We start from the raw sequence: 20,165 nt of genomic DNA on the forward strand, positions 1-20,165 counted from the left end.
ATTAGGATCTCGTCACTACTATTTGCAGACGATGTGATCCTGATGGCCTCACTAGGTTGTGTGACCTTCAGTGTTTACTGGGATGTTTTGCAGTTTAATGTGAAGCTTCTGGGATGAGACTCAGCACCTCCAAATCAGAGGCCATAATTCTGTCAGAGAAGAGTGGATTTAACCCTGCAGGTTGGGCATGAGGTCTTGCCCCAGGTGAAGAAGTTCAAGTAACTAAGGGTTTTGTTCACAAGTAAGTGAGTCTAGATGTGTCCTGGACACCTCCCTGGTGAGGTGCTCCAGGCATGCCCATTCGGTAGTGGACACGCTGGAGGATTATGTCTCATAGCTGGCCTGGGAATGCCTTTCCGGTGGAACTGGAAGAGGTGGCTAGAAGCTGGGAAGTCTGGGCTTCCCTACTGAGAAAGCTGCCCCGGCGACCTGGACTCGGATAAACAGAAACAAATGGAATAGACTCATTTGAGTCTCAAATTTTATGTAAACAAAAGTGGTCAACCATGTCGACACTGCCATAAGCGCTTGAGACGCTTGCAAGATGGTGGGTCAGGACTTGATGAGTTGGTTTACATAGACGGGTTGTTAGACGGGTTGTCAACATAAATGGATTCCACTGCATTTTGCAACCAAAAATAATAGTAGCAACGTTACAACCATGTATGATGTTTTGCCTTCAACAGTCCTGCATATTTAGTACACAGTGTCCTCTGCAGCCAGCTTCAATCCCACCAACACTCTATGGACAGTGGCATACAGTTTCGACAACAGAAGACATTTTATCATTGGCACAGCCCCAATACAAAGGTCATATTTTTGATATACAAAAAGGTTTTTCTGTATAATCTTGCTACAGGTGTTAATTCACAATTCCTCCCCATGAAAGCTGTTAAAAAAAACTGTGGTACAGACTTTGTAGTCAAAGATGTTCAAGGGGTTTCAGGGTATATTTTTCTGGGTATCTGACCAGATTTTCCTTCTAAGGACAATGAGGCAATGAGTGTTTGAATGTTTTTTGTTTGTTTCAACATACTGAAAATACAGTCAAACCCAGCTATTCGTTTGTCCATCTTTTTGGAGGATTAGGTTTTCAAAGAAAATGTTTTCACCTGGGTCTCAGTTGTTGTCAGCTCAACAAACTAGTCCTTTTGCCCTCATATCATTCAGCAGAATCTGTGCCCAAACAAAGCATCCCACGTGTTGTCGACTCACTTCTGTGCTTCTTTTATTTATTTTTTTGTGTGACTGCTAAATAACCACATAAAGTTGTGAGTGCTAGCACTTTGATAAGGATGAGAAACATTATTGGATTGAAGAAAAGTAGTAGCCAGGATGTACGGATGTCTACATCGACGGTAAGTTCCATTCTGGCGAAGAAGACATATTTTTTATGTCTGTAATTGGATTTACATTGTTTGCTATTGGAAAACATTCTGAGATATTTGTGTATGTCTGTTTTTTCTGACATTTTGGAACAAATTACTAACAAAAACCCTGGTTTGACTGCACATGTAACTCTCCTCATTTCCTCGTGTGTTTCTCAGTATGCAAAGCTGAACAATTTGTCAATGTAGACACATTACACTACCATGCAATAACCACATATGGACACCCTGGGACATGTGCACAGTTACTATACAGAGGAGACATCTAAAAGACAGCAGGGATACACGGGTACCATTTAGTAGCTAATTGGACTAACAATAATGCCAGTTAAGATGAGAAATGGCCATGTTACCTTCTATTTAGAAATGTAACCTAAAATGTGTTGCTAGGTGTTCAGAAAACAAAATGAATTATGCTAGATCATGTTTGAACACAAGTGAAGAGCTCAGCTAAGATTACACTAAGAACTTATTACTTACTTACGCTTTTTAATTTGGAAAATCCAACCTAATGCTTGTCCCAAAACATATAATTTCTGAATGTGATTGCTTTGAAAAGTTACCCGTGTAACAGTGCCAGATAGCCTGACGTACACTTTCACCCCACTGTAAGACATCATACCAAAGTAACGGTTGTGTTATTTACACCAACAATAAACCACTTTCAAAAAACTGTCTTCTGAAAGTTCTTGATTGCCAAATGGGAGATTTTCCACCTCGGAAAAGGATGGAAATCTTTGATTCTCCTCATTAAGACCTTCAGTAGCTTTTTTCCTCCATAAATCCCACCGGCCCTTTCTTTCTGTGATTTGTTCATCCCATCATTGACTGGATTCCAGTGTATGTTCCTGCAAGAAATAAAACAAATATTGCTCCTCTTGTGAAAAATTGCAGAAATTGATACAGTATTGATACAGACACAGTATGATCAACTGATAATTCCATCCAACTCCAACCACAAATATAAAGACTTGGACAAATGAATCATAACATGTTGTTATCAATCAAATACCATGTAAATACAGGTTCAGCATTGCCAATACCGGTAGATACTTTTCGCTTGTTACATCAGAGTCTAGGAACGGAACTAATTTGTAACCATCTTTGGAATTGGTCTGTGGGTTGGGTTTGACTATCCTTCGCCTCTGCTTATCTGAGATTTTTCTTAGTCTGACACTCTGTGCCTTAAAAAGGACTGTGGCGTTGCTTTTCCATTTCTTTTCCATTTCTTCCATTTCCTCACTATGTTCGTCAGATTGGAACCTGACAGCTGAAGTCTCTGACCCTGCTTTTGTATCCTGCCCCTAGACCATGATGTTGAACAATCTTTGCTCTCAGGCCATTTAACAGTTTTGAGGCTACCATGGTGCTACTCTTCAGAGAAGCTGATGTGAAGAAGTGGAGAAGAACTTGCAAATACCCTTTCTCGTGATTGGCTTCACTTGTGTATGTAGGCCAAGGGTTCAATTAGCTTACCAAACAACTGTTATGTTCCAATAATTAGTGCTAAAGGTATTCAAATCAATAAAACAATAAGGGTGCCCAAATTTGGTCACCTGCCTACTTTTGTTTAAATAATTATTGCACATTTTCTGTAAATCCTATAAGCTTAATTTCCCTTCTCCTCTATCACTGTGTTCGTCAGCTATATGAAATATGAATATGAAATTTCTGATCACAACAACCAGTGAAGGAAAATCCTGAAAATGATCAGCCCAAACTTTTTCATACAAATGTATACTGTATATTTTTAGACATGGACCAAAATGAGACTTGTTGAATGAACATCTTTGCGTTTGATGGGATCAATATAAAATACATCAGTAAAAACAACAGAGTACGCCATATTCAGTCCAATTAATCTTAATAAATAAATAGTGTAAAGCCCCTAACATAATGACAAATTGCAAAAGTGGCAAAAATGTGTCCAAGCAAAGATCGGTAAATAGCACTATTTGCCACATGGAGCTAATAAAAATGCTGTGTTAGCTGGGAAAAGTAAACAATCCCATACTCAAAATGTCATAACAATAATAAACATGCATCATTTCAGCCTGAGCTTGGTGTTTTGAACACACAACGGTACACCATGTAAAAGTAAACAAGTTACAAACTGGAGACCAGGATACCAGCAAGAAAACCCAACGTGTGCTGATCTTTCTGGCATGCTGGTCTATGCTAGTCGTGCTGGTAGCTGGTCTAACAAAATGTGCTGTGTATGAAGAGTCAGAAGCTGTAATTTCCAATCAACTTTAACCCTAGATCTGGTCAAAAGGAAATTTTAATTCAGTCCTATTTATTCCGATACTGATTTTAATTCAAACTTACATGGAGACATTATTTCTATTTTACATCAGTAATGTATAGCAAACCCAAACATTGCTATCTTTTGACTCATCAATGAAATTGGATGTTTTTTTGGTAACTAAACCGAATGATTGAGGGGTGTTGAGATCTTGGAGTGGTTATTCATGGATGCCTTTACAAGGCAAACAAACAAGCTGTTTTTGTGTTATGTGTTGATCCTATCTGAGCTAAATAAATGGGCAAAATGCTGTGCCAAAATGAACACAAAGTTGCACCCTGGTACCTAGTTGGCAAAAGCATCAGCAGCTTTCCTCTCACATGCATAGTTATTGGATGCCAGGAAAATGCTCAACATTGATAGAAGAGGGAAAAAAGGCTTCTAAGGAAAATTACATAAAGACTCCAATTTCTATGAAAAAAAGTAGCTGAACATCAAACAGAGATGGGGGAGTTGCAATCTACAGGCAGAGTACCCTTTTTCTCTACTAATTACATAAGTGAAGAGGAAGTTGTTTATTTTTCTGTATACACTAATCCTTGGTTTATTGTGGATAATTGATTTCAGACCCGACCATTATAAGTGAATTTCAGTATAGTAGAATCGATATTAAAGGGGATCTATTATGCTAATTTCTGGCCCTTTGTATTGAGTTTCGGACTCCTATAGAGGAGTTGCACACAATAACAAGGACAGAAAGCTTTCTACATCTTGCAGAATCTGCATCAATTCCAGCTGTATTTCCTTGGATTTCCAAAATTGTCTGTTTTAATTTATTCCACCCACAGCCAGCCTCCAGGCACACTAATTCAGCTGTGATTGGTCCCACTCAGTTTGCACAGCTAACAGCTTGTACCATGGCACACCCATATAGGGTGTCACCGGATGGATGAAGCCTCACTGTGAAGTCACAGTGAGCAGGTGTTAGAGAAAACTCTCTAAAACCGAGCGTTCAGACACATCCCAAACTTGTTTCAGCGCTCACTTCCAAATGAACAAACCTCATTATCTGAAACTCTGCCATGATATATGACATTTATAGGTCAGAAAAGTGGCAAAAGCATAACAAGACCGCTTTAATAAATGCAACATTTTTGTAGTTACAGCATAGAAAACTTGATCATGACTTACTAAATACAATTTTTACCATAATTAGAGCCTTGTATCGATGAAATAACACCCCTATAATCACATTTATTCTCCTATTCTTGGACACATTTCTAAACTGTAATGTACAGGCAATGGGATCACCGTCGCTGTAAACATAGCCTGCTAGCGAGCTAACTAGTTAGCATTCAATTTGTTTATTCTAAACAAACAAACAGAGTGGTAACAAATGACAAGGTAAGAAGCAAAAAAACGTACCACTTCCACATGGAATAGGAGGAAAATATTTTTTGACGACATGCAGTGTTAAGGAAATGCTATGTCATGTCACATCATTGTAACATTACTGATGCCGAATGACGAGAATACTATATATAACTTGTCTTTCAATATTTTTTGACTAATAATAGTCAATAGTCAACAATGAGAAAGCAGTCATTTATTAATGAATGAATTTAAAGTGAGGGAGCGATGTTCGAACCGTGATGTAGTGAGGGACGACTATAGGAACTATAGAGGGACTAGTAACCCATGTGATGTCTCCCCAACAAGATTCATACAAGAATGTGTGGGCTTACATTTTTTTGGCCTCAGCCAATGACAGGGGTGTCCAAAGTGGCATTTCTTGGCCCTCAGCTTATTCTAAAAACATAATTCATTATTAAAGACATACAGTGCATCAGTAGACACATATAATACAAAGAAAGCTAAGATGTCGATGTTTTGTTCAGACACCATAGCACGATTCCCAACCACTGCGTTAAGGGCACATTAGTGTGCTGTGAAATTATCCAATTCCACTTTGTTGGTCTGAAGGTTATTATTTATTTACTATGAATCAGGCATATTTGTTCATCTATCCGCCCCTATCTTGGTGACACAGCATGATGACGCAGCCAAACTGACTTCCTTTTCATCTCTCATCGAAAGTTCAGACTTGACACTGAACTACTACTTGGCGGATCCATCCGAGATCGATGACACGATCGAAAACGAGTCTTTGAATGGGGAAAATTGGTCAAGTAAAACCAGGGTCATGATGAAAAAATGTCATCATTGTGTTACCACAGTTGTTACTTGTTTTCTTTATCGTGTTGTGCTTCTCACTGGTTATAACCCACAGTCCACAAACACACAGTATTTTAGGTTAACTAAAAACTGAATTGTCCGTAGGTGTGAATGTGAATCCTGTGACGGACTGATGATCCGTCCAATCAACATGGAAATAGCAAATAGCCAAGAGTGTATCATAGTTACCTGTTAGAGGGGTTCAGGGTAGGCCTGCCTTGGGTCATGGGTCATGTCAGGGATGTAGGACTCATGGAGGTCCGGGTCTAATGGCAGAGTGTCCAAAGGCAGGTCAGTATAGCCATACGGAGGGTAGGCGCCATCTAACTCTAAAAAGTAAGGAAGAGAAGGACACATTTTTTTCCAGTAACCAAAGAGCCAAGGTTGCTTCAAAAATTGGGGATCATATATATCATACCCAATTGATTGAAGGGTGCGCCGTTTACTTAAAAATAAAAAAATGTGACTGTAAAAGCCCCCCAAAAAAACTTCCAGATGAAGGGCATGGATGTTGACTGCCTGAGCTCTGCAATTTTGGACTATTTTGTAGCTTTCCTGACGACAGAATTTAACCACAAAGACAAGATGCCTTGCTGAGACCTTCTCTTTGAACAGATTCAATGAATAAACAAGTTACAATTGCTGTTAGCTAACCAAGGTAGCCCTTACTAACAAGCAAAGATCAAAGCCATTGCCTAGCAATGCAATACCATGCAACGATAATGAACAACATCCTTCCGGTCTTGAATGTCGTAGGAAGAGTAATAGGAGACAGATGAGTCCCTGGAAACAGCAAAATGTGAGAAGGTGGACAAGGTAGAAATTAAGTTATATGGCACTTTTTAGGAGCTACTATTAATTTACAGATGTGTCAAAAGAGATGACGCCGAGCCAACGGAGCCAATGTATGAGAGATTGCAGCCACACAGGTACAGAGCGATCACTTCAAAGGAACACTGGAGATGAATACGTTGGCAAAAAATATGGCAAAACAAATGTAAGAGAGGCAAAACAAACACTACAGCAGCAAGAGATGGAGATGATGGCAACACAAAAAGTGCTATGGAATGAGCTAATGAAGATATCAGACGCGCAAAGAAAGGCTTGTCAGAACCGCAATGATCTGAAAAAGGAGAACTTGGCACTGTGTCATGACATCAATAATCTGAGTGCAGTGAAAACACTGCACTGCTCTCTAGGAATAGAGTGAAGCAAAGAAACAATTCATAGAGTAAATGAAGTGTAGAATGGATGAGATCAAAGGATGGGAGCAAGGCACATGTATGGATGATGTGATCAGACTGGACTGTGCATTCAATGATATACGTACGTAAGTGTTGCTCTGGAATTACTTTGGCTAGTTTCATAGTTATGAAATACCCCTGATGAAAATGATAGATTACACATGTATGTAAAATGGTTCAAAAATCTTGCTTGTACTTCTGTATAAGTGACCACAATAAAGAGCCATCTCATTCATTCATTCAATACACACACTCGCCGTCTATGATACACACATACACGCACATAATAGTGGGGGGAAACACAATAGAAACATTGTTCTCACTCACACAAGCTAAACTCTCACTTTCACACATACGTATTAACTTTCACTTTCCAGGCATCTAGGCTTAAGTATTTTAAATTGTGCGAACATTGACTACTTAAGCCATAGCCATTCCAACTACACAGAGGAACAATAGCAACATTAAGTCTTTAAATGATCAGTAATTCATTTCAACAGCACAGCCATGTACACCAATGTAAACAACATCAAGGAATATTTGAGCCAATTAAACAAGGGATTTAAATTTAGTCATAACCTCAAAAAAAGATGGATTGATGCCAAATAAATTTGATTTTGGACTGTAACGATATGAGCTGAACTAAATCAACTGGAAGAATGAGGAGTGGTGTATGTGGTGCATGGTTAAAAAATATTCACTCACGAGGGTCGCGTGGGTGCTGGAGCCTATCCCAGCTGTTTTTGGGCAAGAGGCGGGATAGACCCTGGACTGGTCGCCAGCCAATCACAGGGCACATATAGACAAACAACCGGTTAAAAAATATGTATGTCAACAGTAATTTGATAGCTCCCAAGAATGTTTAAAGACTGAACTGACGTGACATTCCAAAATGAAGCAGTTTAAGAAGAAGTACAAGGGCATGTTTTTTTTCAATAGTTTTTTTTCATGTTGTTTCTTTCCTTTTGTATTCAATAATTCTTAGCACAGTAGATACTGTACGTCTGACCATATAAAATACGAAGTAGTAGTTATTGTTGCCTCTAGAAGCATAACCCAGACAGTATTATTGGGAATGACTGACAACTGACAACAACGTCTTATTTTCCAGCTGTCAGTAAACAGCCTTACTTTCATGTTTGTTGAGGATTCTAATGAGTTCCCACCCAGGAAACAATGATAATTGGTCACATTATACATTTTCCAATTAAAAAAATGAGTGATTACAGAAAATATGAAGCTGAAGAAATTAATTATGTGTGTTAGAGTGTGTGTCTGTGTGTGTGTGCATGTGCCTAAGACCAAGCGGTATGCATATAGGAAAAACAACACAAAATCCACATCAGTTGAGAATAGCTTGTCGACCACCTTGTGGGACATAGCATCTGTTCCTAACAGTTACATTAAACACCTGGCTAATGCAAACATCTTACTTGATTTCCACCAGCATTCCTGCTCTACATTTCCAAATAGGAGAACCTTTGATGGTATATTTGCCGTATCTCCTCCTCATCCTTCTTGAGGAAAAAATGAACATTAAAAAAATATCCTACATCGCTATTTAACAACCAACGTTATATTAAAATTTGTTTTTAATTGTTGTTAATTATTAGTTGTCTAATGGGTCACTTCCTCTGTTTTCACAAAGTCTGTGCTGCATATTGGCTCATTTGCATACTAACAGTGGGTTTTAATTACTACTTATTAAGGCTGATTACAATCACCTTAATATAAAGTGTTACCTAACAGTGATTTTATGGTTACTTAGGAGAGGTGAGGGAGGGGCGATCTGGGCTATGAAAAAGCATCCAGTACAGCCACGGAGATGAGTCTTGAGATTTTTCTGGCAGAGTTTTAATAAATAAATGGGATCAAGCCATTTAGGGGGCCAAACTCTGAACTAATACAAACAGTGAAATTTATCTGGGCCTATTCAGCGCATGTCAAGTCAATTATTATTTTACTGCAGGTCCGAATGATTATTATAATCTAACCCTGCCCTGTTCCTGCACAGGTACTAATTGTCAATAACTTCTCTAAGACTGCGTACATGTGTATGTGCACAAGCCATTAGGGCAACTCCCCCACTTTTTCGGGTGAAATGTAATTTGGAGCCAAAGAGGGATACCAGGGTGTCAGGAGAGCAACAATGTGAAAAGAGAAGAATAAGTGTATGCTGTACATGCAGTATGTTCCAAGAAGCATTGTCACTTTTTTGGAAAAGTTAAGACAGATTCATGTTTAACTTTGGTACATTAGCAAAATTAGCAAGCCCTTGTTTTTACACTTGTGCGTAAAAAAAAGATGAATTCTGTTGTATCAATGTTACTTATTTTCTCTGTGAATCCATCTCAATCCATGCAACCATCCAACCTTCGAATGTGTAACATCTTTCCCACTCTGCAAATATAACAGCAGCCATGTATTAAAATCCACAGTGACAACAGCAGGAGGTCTCACTACTGCACTGTGTGCAAATGTGAGTGTGTGTATGTGAGAGGATGTCGCTGGTCATACAGTGGTATGTATCTGACAAGAATAATCTCCCAGCATGTGTGAAGGCTGTAGGATTTCTCATTTATACTGTGAGTGTTTGTTGTCTTGACCTGCTGCCTGCGGACTTTTGTGTAATGAGCCTATATTGCTCTAGGGTGTACTCACACTCGGCCATTCGTCCTGTGCTGGACTTGAGCAAAATTCCCCCTACCCTCACCCATGGCCTGTTGGCTTCTCCAATCACTTCTACTCTGTTGTGTTTTACTACAATTTTCCTGACTTTGCGGATCATTTCCAGTCTTATTTTGAGTCGTTCTTTTTATTGTGCAAGGTGGCAACTGTCATAAATTACTTGTAAGAGCGACAATCACAGTCAGGTAGTTTTGACTTTTGTATCATTTGTATCATTTGGATTATTTTTATTATTTTTATTGCTTGCTATTCATAACATGTGAGGGGTGATTACATTATAGTCATTCTACACCTGTGCTATCTTGTGCGAAAGAGGAGAAGACATGCCGTGCTTGGGTGTGAATCAGTGCATGTGCACTAGCCAAACGTGCCGTGCTTTGGATGTGAAATGGGCCTTGGCATGGCCTAGTGTGAGTACGTCCTCAGTCTCTTTTCAGCTACTGTGAAGTTGCAGCACCCATTTGAAAGCAAGAGATTATTTTTTGCATCTGACGGAGACTGCCAAGGGGACTAAAGGATTTTAGGCTTCAGAGTCTGAATGGGTGGGGATGACAGATGGGAGAGAATAGCTGGTGTGGCAGGAAGAGATACTACTACAAGACCACAGATTGCCAGGTTGCATTTCCAGGTTCTCCAACTATCTCCTAGAAACTATGCAGCAGTTTTTACATCAAATAAATGCATTTCAGTCTGGTAAGCGTATAACTCCCTTCATTATTCATCATTCAGAATTTACAAGTCGCAGACATGTAGTATGGCATGTGGAAACACACTAATGTTCAACATCAATCTCTATTCTGCCTCAGAATAGAGGTAAAACCTGATATGACACCCAGTTACTGCATATTGTTACTACCATCTCCGATGGTGTCTTTAAGTGTTTCCTGTCGTGTCATTTAAAGAATCAGTACAGAGCATATTTTTCTATCTCAGCCTTTGGGTTATATAACATGTCTACCTAAACATGTCTGTGAAAATTCATCCATCCAGTTCAGTGTCTTACTAGGGTATTTATTGAGTCAAGAAACTGGACTGCAGTGATTCTCAATTATTTTCTGCCATGCTGCCCCCCACCCCCCAGCCCCATTCAAGTACTATCAAGAAACTGATAATATCAATTTATTCGTCTGTACAGTACAGACTGAACTTCAAACTGAGACCAGATAAATGCGACAAAATGGAGAGCACTGAAGCATACAAGCATATTCAAGAGCCAAATTACATGCTGAGAACGACAAATGCATACATTTTAGTAGGTCTGCTACAATATTGAAAGTCCTACAAAGTCCTCTCTTCTTCATCCCCGTCGTCATGGCCTCAGTTTTCTCAGCCATGCCAATGGCATACAGCTATACATCTCCACCACCTCCATCAACTGTAATATCTACTCCACCCTCAGCAACTGCTTAACCGACATCAAAACTTAGATGTAACACAACTTCCTCAAACTCAACAGTGACAAAACAGATATAATCATCATTGGTCCCAAAAACATCACAAAATCCACCCATGACTTCTGTCTCCAACTTGATAACGCCACCCTCATTCTAGCCCCTCTCATCCGCAACCTTGGCATCCTCTTAGACCCTACCCTTTCATTTGAACCCCACGTCAAACAATTAACCTGGACTGCATTTTTTCATCATAAGAACGTAGTCTGACTCCGTTCAACACTTACGTTCTCTGGCGCTGAATCCCTGATCCACGCATTTATCACATAAAGAATGGACTACTGTAACAGAGTTCTCTACGGTCCATCCAAAACCCTCAACAGACACGCAATATATTCAGAACTCCGCTGCCCGCCTCCTCACCTCCACCCGCTCCCATCAACACATTACTCCTGTCCTTAAAAACCTTCACTGGCTTCCCATCCCCCAATGTATTAATTTCAAAGTCCCTCTCATTACCTTCAAAGCTCTCCACAATTTGACCCCTCCACACCTCACAGACCTGCTCCATCCACACAATGCCTCCCGTCCCCTTCGCTCCTCAGACTCCAACCTCCTAGCACTTCCCTGTAGGGCCAAGCTCCGAACCTGGGGAGACAGAGCCTTCTCCATTGCTGCCCCCAACCTCTGAAATTCTTTGCCCCATTCACTCCGTGTTTGCCCCGACCTTCCCACCTTAAAAAAACAACTCAAAACCCACCTGTTTAAATCCGTTTTTAATGCCTAACCTAACCTATACCTGACTGCTGTGTCCCACTTTTGAATGAATGTTGTATTTCAATGTGTCTTCTACTGTTTTTACACAACGTTATTTTTTTTTTCACTGTAAAGCGTCTTTAAATATTCTGAAAAGCGTTATACAAATAAAATGTATTATTATTTTATTATTACACGTCTCTCACCTCCCCATCCCCTCCCACCCCGGCAGTTCATCACACTCCCCCAGGGCGGCCTGGCCCACTATTTGAGAAGCACTGGACTAGAGGATGTTTTGCTCTCATCTGAGGGTCTTCATCAGTTCATGCTTATGACTAGATATGACAGGTGGGGAATGGTACAGCATACAAAGTATTTTTCATCCAGGTAGAGGTGCACCCACACAATAGTCATGAAACTACAATGGAGTGGGGCCTATGCTAGTGTTGTGCTGGTTAGGAAGAAGAATACTTTTAACCATCAGAACATTTCCACTAGGGCTGCACAGTGGTCGAGTGGTTAGCGCGCAGACCTCACAGCTGTGTGGAGTTTGCATATTCTCCCCGTGCATGTGTGGGTTTTCTCCAGGGACTCCGGTTTCCTCCCACATTCCAAAAACATGCTAGGTTAATTGGTGACTCCAAATTGTCCATAGGTATGAATGTGAGTGTGAATGGTTGTTTGTCTATATGTGCCCTGCGATTGGCTGGTGACCAGTCCAGGGTGTCCCCCGCCTCTCGCCCGAAGACAGCTGGGATAGGCTCCAGCACCCCCGCCATCCTTGTGAGGATAAGCGGTAGAAAATGAATGAATGAATGAACATTTCCAGTACACTTCAATCCTGGTAACACCCAAAGGCAGGTAGATAACAAAGACCGACTTAGACCAGACCCAGAAAAAACATCTGGTGTATGATGTCCAGGGCAGTGAATGTAAATATAATATAAAATGCTCCCTTCCCAAAAGATTCAGTAACCTTTAACAAATAACAAACACGACACAACCACCACTGGCTTCAGGTGCGTCCATAACTACCGTTACATCTGAATGGAATGGTAATGAGGGTGATTCTACAAAAAGAACTGCTGGCTCCACTCCATTGTATCTTAATGTCATTTTCACCACAAGAGTCTTGTTGTGTATCTTAGAAGATAAATACTTTGGATCCTGCACCATCTTCTCAGTATACAGCCGTCCTATCTAGTCATAACATGAACTAATGAAGCTTGCTTCGATGAGAGGGCAAATGTCTTCCATGACAACCTGAACAGTCCAGTTGTGATCGATTCAATATCCTGAGTCTACCTAAACAGTGCGTGGCAAGCTTATCAACTCCCAGTTGAATCGCTTTAGGATGGTTTGTGTTTTCATTGGCAAAACATGTGCACGACACAGCAGGAAAATGAATAAAAAGTGACATTTACTAACTGTGAACCTGACACAGGTCTGTTACATTTTCAGGTGAGGCACCACGAAAAAAAACACAATCATAGTAGAAAACCAAAGTTGTAAATCGTCAGACTCACCATCAGCCAAGTATGTGGGTTCCAGGGGAACTGAATGGGCCTTGAGAGAAACACAAAAAGATCATTACAAAATGTAACACAATTTTTACCAGTCTCCAAAATTAGATTTAGACAATAGACAGATGATCAATGTCAATGTGGAAAGTTGGAAACAGGTGGCACTGCAGACTACTATGAAGACTTATTGTTTTAAAAATGAAGTACAGTGGGGAAACAGTTGGTAATGATTTATGATTCATTAAAAGCACCATTGTCAGTCCGGTGTTACATTGACCCAGGTTGGTTAAACTGTCAGATGCGAAGTGTTTCGCACAGACGACCACACTTTCCCAGAAAAAAAGCTGGGACATCATAAAACTAATCAATTTTGCTCTTATGTCCTTTGTGGCTGGGAGGGATGTGATGATGTGTGACGAGCGGCGTACACAATAACACAGCAGTTGTGCTTAGCTGTTGGCTTTGACATGGTCGTGGCTCCGTGTAGTCAAGGGCATATTCCTCAGAGTGCTGCCAAGTCATTTTAAAAAATAAATTATCTGTTTTGTTTGTTGACCCTGTCGTTTTTCCGTCTGCATATTAACTACTATACACATTACTGTTTATTACATTTTAGAATCTAAAATGTCTGTATTAGCAATATTCTACCATTCTTACCATTTCCCAGGCAGTTGGGTCGTGTTTGAAGAGAGAGTGTGTAAGCTCCACTGACACTCTTTTCCTGTAATCTGAGCTCTTGTCCTCTGAAATTCGAAATAGCACTGCTGCAGCGTAGGTGGCTGTGGAGAGATATCAGAGTTTACATTTAGCCCAAACGAAATGTCAAATTAGTAGCATTCTCATGATACACTCAGCTCAGACGATACACAATACTGGTTTCAAGAGAACAAGACGACAAAACATTTAAAATGTACTTTTTTTAAAAACTACAATGGCTGCACAGCGGTGCACAAGTGGTTAGCGCGCAGACCTCACAGCTAGGAGTTCAATCCCACCCTCGGCCATCTCTGTGTGGAGTTTGCATGTTCTCCCTGTGCATGCGTGGGTTTTCTCCGGGCACTCCGGTTTCATCCCACATTCCAAAAACATGCTAGGTTAATTGGCGACTCTAAATTGTCCATAGGTATGAATGAACCTTTATGAATTTTTACTCAATCCACCTTTGCTCACTTGTTTTAAACGTTTTTGCCCTCCATGGAGCCCATCAAACATTTTTTTCCAGAAGGGAAAGGATAGGAATAGGAGTATATACATACGAGAGCTGGGTTGTAGTTGTATTAAGGGTTTTCATTCATTCATTTTCTACCGCTTATCCTCATGAGGGTCGCAGGCCTGCTGGAGCCTATCCCAGCTGCCTTTAGGCGAGAGGCGGGGTACACCCTGGACTGGTCGCCAGCCAATCACAGGGCACATATAGACAAACAACCATTCACACTCACATTCAAGTTCATGTCTCACATGAAGATTGTGGATGATGGCCAAATTAAAATAAAAGGGACTTAAACATATTCCTTACCCTCCCATCTGTCACAAAACCCTGTCTATTTCTTGCACCATCAGAATCAGAATACATTAGCAGTCTTTGATATTTCAGCTGTGTGTCAGACAAAGAAATGATCTCAGATAAATGCTGGCAGATGAAGGTACCGCCCATCACCTGAAACTGACAGTGGTTTTATCATCACTGGCTGGCTGGTTTATTAGGAACCATGAAAATGTGATATCCATTGTTATATGAATTTATGTTACTCACATATTTTGAAGATTAAACACTTGTTGCCAGTGCAACATAAAAATAAATTATTCTGTAGACTAGGGTCACTAAGGCAGTGATAATCCCTATTCACAATCCAAACATGCTTCAAAAACCTTGGCATGTTCCTATAACACATTTTTTTCACAACATGAACATACAATATAATGTTTATTTAAGTGATTGCACTGAAAGAAATCATGTCATAAACAATTGTGATGTGTAGCATGAGTTGCCAAAACATGGCTTGTGTGCCGTGTAGGGAGATGAAACAGTAACCTGAATGCGTCACTGCTGATTATTTGGAGAGGTGACACGTTAAAGATGTGAAATACAAGGGCAGCGGTGATATAATAACAACAACATATCTTATTTGTGATTATAGTCGCACATATAATTTAATTCAGCCTGTGCAGAAGTATGTTCATTCATTCATTCATTCATTTTCTACCACTTATCCTCACGAGGGTGGCGGGTGTGCTGGAGCCTATCCCATCTGTCTTCGGGAGGCAAGGTACACCCTGGACTGGTCACCAGCCAATCACAGGGCACATATAGACAAACAACCATTCACACTCACATTCATACCTATGGACAATTTGGAGTCGCCAATTAACCTAGCATGTTTTTGGAATGTGGGAGGAAACCAGAGTACCCGGAGAAAACCCACGCATGCATTTACAGGGATTTCAATCTTGCATAATGCTTCCTGCCGCTTTGTTGTAGCCATTGCAGATTCTCTGATACTCTCTAAGATAAACCTACTATAAACATATGGCTTTTGTAAGGGGTAAACGTACAAAATAGGAATAATTAATGGAGAGACAAGTTTTTATATCTACAATCGTCTATCATGGAAACTGTTGCAATATTTGCAGGATGTGTCTATAACAGATTTGCTATATATAGCAAGCGCAGACAACCCATTTTACAGTTTATCTTGTGTTTCACCCTCAGTCCTGCAAATTTTGCACATCCCACTCAAATCTGATTTGTTTCAGTTATTTTCTTCTATCACCAAAATATCATAGCCAAGCATCTGGGAGTGTTGAATATGGTGCACAACAGTGTTAAAAGCTAAAGCCATCAGAGCAAAGTGTATGATCTGACTTTAACTTGAGTAAAGAAAACACGTATTTGGGTTTGACAAGAGAGAGACATCTTTATTTAATCTCAAATGGTTAACCCTGATACATGCACTGCTATAGTTTTCTGTTGTATATTGTTTGTACATTTAAATGTAAAAATGTGCAACACCTCCAAATGTGAATCTGCAGACAGGATAAGCGATTTAGACAGCTGGATAACAAAGTAAATAAACACTCCAAAAGATAAAACACAGGGAATGAACTCACAAAGAAAAAAATCAATGTGGGGATTGATTGGGCCTTATTCCAGAACCTTTTCTTCAGAGCAAATGAATTCTTAAATCCCACGTACACACTAAGAAGAATGTGTCATTCAGTGCACACCCCCCATGCTTACTTACGTATTTGTCATTACACAGCAAAATAAAAGTATTTTGCATTATCATTGTATTATTATTGTATTATTGTTTGACTAAGTTATGCATTCTTTTTATGTCACTCATTCTGTTCAGGTTTAAGAATGAGTTGGAGTCTCATTCATAAAGGTTGCATAAGAAGAAACACGGCCTGCAAGTTGAATTTTGAAGGCAGTGACACCAAAAACTGTGAATTTATTTTAACATTATTCTACTATTTAACAATACACTGACCATATTTTTTAATTAACCGTTTCCCACAAATCCATCAAAGCCCCCAACTTCTGTATCTGAATTGAACAGCTTGGCAATTTGCCATTAAACATGCCGGGTTCCCTCTCATCATTGTCGGAGTCAGTCTCGTTGTCAGGTGGTTGTTCGGCAATGATGCCGGTTTTGGCAAAAGCTCGGACAACAGTTAAAGCAGATACCTTAGCCCAAGCATCCACAATCCATTCACATATGTTGGTGTAACTCGCCAGGCGATGCTTCCTTGTTCGCCGTCTTTCATCCATCACTCTCACACCGCTGGCAACTTCACTTTGGACGCCCTGTTTAGACCAATGTCGAGTGGTTGGTATTATTTTGTTCATCCTCCTGGAATGATGGGAAGTATTACCCACGTCACAAAATTAACTAGGAGCTGTCATATGACATATGACCTGTCAGCTGACGTGAAGTCCCCTCCTGATTCACTGTTGCTACACTGAAGTGTCAGCAGGTACAGGAAATAAGCGGCTTCTGCTGTGGTTGGTGGCTGATGACCACAACAAGCGGTGGATTCAAAACTTTGTTTGGAAATTGAACTGAAATCAATTCTGCGGTAAGACTTTTCCCTCTCGCCAGCTTACAGCAGCGGAGAGATAGACACAATGTTGTTTTGCAGCCCCGGAGCCGTGTCGAAAGTTAAGCATATGTACTGCTCGCATTACGTCATGTTTTCTGATTGGTTTATCATTGCCAGCACATGTACTGTACGTATTATGTACTGTTCTGTGATTGGTTTATCGCTGCCAGCGTAATGTTACGTTCCTGTGTCTGCAGGATTTTTACAGAATTTGGAACTCAGTGCACACGTTCTTCCCATGCGTGCTTGGGTTGGATAATGTAAATTCATTTTGGATTGTTTATTGTGTAGCAAATGATGCTAAATGATATTCTTCACATTTTCTAAGACCAACTAAACCACTGATAAAATATAATAACAACAATGATACTACAACAACAATAACAATAAATACTATTGTCATAATAATGCATTTGCAATTTTAAGGAATTTGTTTTTAATATGTCATCTTTCATGGTGTAAATTTTTGGGATTGCTGTTTGTGACATGTATTTGTCTTCATTTGCAGTACTTCTTGAAATGCTGCCTTTTCAACTGCATTAAGATCGGCAGTTGACTTTCTGTGAGCACACACCATTTTGCTCTATTCCGTTTGTATTTACTTGGCCGACCAAACGTCTAAGTGAGTGTTGACTGTCAGAACAAGGGCTCTGTGTCTTGATGTGAAGTTTTTTTTTCCCAGATGGGAAAACTGGGTAGTGTGGGTATGTTTGATGTGGGCAAGTTTGTTTAGTTGCCTTTCTAGCAATTTCTACCACTGGAATAAATTCGGCACACAGGCTTGTTTGTGTTACATACAGTGGTGTGACAAACGACATGTCCCCTTCCTGATATCTAATTTTTTTTGCATGTTTGTCATGCTTAAATGTTTCAGATCATCATAAAATTGACTTAGTCGCTGACAACACAATTGAACGAAAATGCAGTTTTTAAATGAAACTTTTTATTAAGGGAGAAAAAAATCCAACCCTACTTTTATCTGTGTGGAAAACCGCTTGTAAAAACATATCTTAAATGACATTAATTGAAATCTAACAGTCTGGAAAAGGTTATAAAGCCATTTCTAAAGCTTTGGGATTTCTAAAGCGAATCACAGTGAGGCACAATGAGATCCATTATCCAAAAATGTCAAAAACATGGACAAATACCTTCACAGGAGTGGTTGGCCAACCAAAATTACCCCAAGAGTGCAGCGACGACTCATCCAAGAGGTCGCAAAAGACCCCACAACAACATCAAAAGTACTGCAGGCCTCACTTGCCTTAGTTATCAGTGTTCATGACTCAGTGTGAATGACAACAATTCTGCAAAGATGAGTGGGCAAAAATGTCTCAGCCGCCCCGAGAGACTCATTGCAATCATAAATGCTTGATTGCGGTTGTTGCTGCTAATGGTGACCCAACCAGTTATTAGGTTTAGCGGGCAATCACTTGGATTTTTATTCTCCCTTAATAAATGTTTCATTGAAAAACTGTATTTTGTGTTCAGTTGTGTTGTCATTGAGTAATGTTTATTAGTTTGATGAACTACACTACACTAATGTATATTTCAGGCTCACAAGAGACCTAGAGCCTATTCGAGCTCACATGAATTGAATGACAAAGGTATTATCAACTCGTACACAATGAGTGTTGTGTGGGTAAAAGAAATGGGCTTACCAATTCCCTCATTGTTGGAGTGCAGTAGCTCCATGAGTGGTGCTGATGCTCCCTCTGCATCAATGAGTTCCGCAGAATGTTTGTCCAGAGCTAACTCACACAGAACTCCTGCAGCAACTCGCTTCACATTCTCCACATACGAGTAAAGCAGCTGGAGACATTATACACAAGTTATGTGTTAGGATGACTTTATTAATTTAAAATATAACACATATGTTTAGGACTGAACACATCCATTTGGAAGAGAAAGGGTTTTGTGCATTGGTTTATAACTTCAGAACTCATTCAGTCACATTATAAATGTAAAATAGATCAAATCAGAAGACAATTTTGAACAGGGATTCCATTTGTGCACATACTATGAACATCTGCTTGAGAAACTGATTAACAAAGTCTGCTGCAATATTGTCATAATGACTGCATCCCAGTGTTTTGCTGATATTTCTTCAACATCTTTGTGGAGTATCACAACTTCTACTTCTTCTGTCTCTTTTGGCTTTTCCCTTCAGGGGTCGCCACAGCAGATCAACCGCCTCCATCCAACCCTGTCTTCTGCATCTTTCTCTCTCACACCAACTACCATCATGTCCTCCTTCCCTACATCCATAAACCTCCTCTTTGGTCTTCCTCTACGCCTCCTACCTGGTAGCTCTAAATGCAGCATCCTTCTACCAATATATTCACTATCTCTCCTCTGGACATGTCCCAACCATCTCAGTCTGGCCTCTCTGACTTTATCTCCAAGGCCTCTAACATGTAATATCCCTCTGATGTACTCGTTTGTGATCCTATCCATCCTGGTCACTCCCAATGAGAACCTCAGAATACTCATCTCTGCTACCTCCAGTTCTGCTTCCTTTCATGTTCAATCTGACCTACAGGAAGTACTGTAATTGTATTACAGTAGATCCCTGCTTTTTGCAGGAGTTACAA

The 20,165-nt window shown here is 40.0% G+C and overlaps 1 protein-coding gene across 4 annotated transcripts in view; it reads right to left on the minus strand.

The window, feature by feature from the left end:
- Nucleotides 1-1,731: 1,731 nt before the first annotated feature.
- Nucleotides 1,732-20,165, minus strand: part of LOC131103798 (junction plakoglobin-like) — a 116,332-nt gene continuing 97,898 nt past the window's right edge. For 3 of the 4 annotated variants that reach the window (XM_058050343.1, XM_058050342.1, XM_058050344.1), the window contains 5 exons: nucleotides 19,233-19,383; nucleotides 14,128-14,249; nucleotides 13,474-13,513; nucleotides 6,058-6,197; nucleotides 1,732-2,236 (listed from right to left, as the gene is read on the minus strand). In XM_058050343.1, the coding sequence (XP_057906326.1) occupies nucleotides 6,061-6,197; nucleotides 13,474-13,513; nucleotides 14,128-14,249; nucleotides 19,233-19,383 (450 nt within the window). In that variant the 3' untranslated portion in view covers nucleotides 1,732-2,236; nucleotides 6,058-6,060. Of the gene's footprint in view, nucleotides 2,237-5,378; nucleotides 5,443-6,057; nucleotides 6,198-13,473; nucleotides 13,514-14,127; nucleotides 14,250-19,232; nucleotides 19,384-20,165 lie in introns of all 4 variants that reach the window. The other variant, XR_009119684.1, reaches the window with a different exon arrangement.

This window comes from Doryrhamphus excisus, chromosome 15 (assembly GCF_030265055.1).
Source record: "Doryrhamphus excisus isolate RoL2022-K1 chromosome 15, RoL_Dexc_1.0, whole genome shotgun sequence".
Taxonomy (NCBI): domain Eukaryota; kingdom Metazoa; phylum Chordata; class Actinopteri; order Syngnathiformes; family Syngnathidae; genus Doryrhamphus; species Doryrhamphus excisus.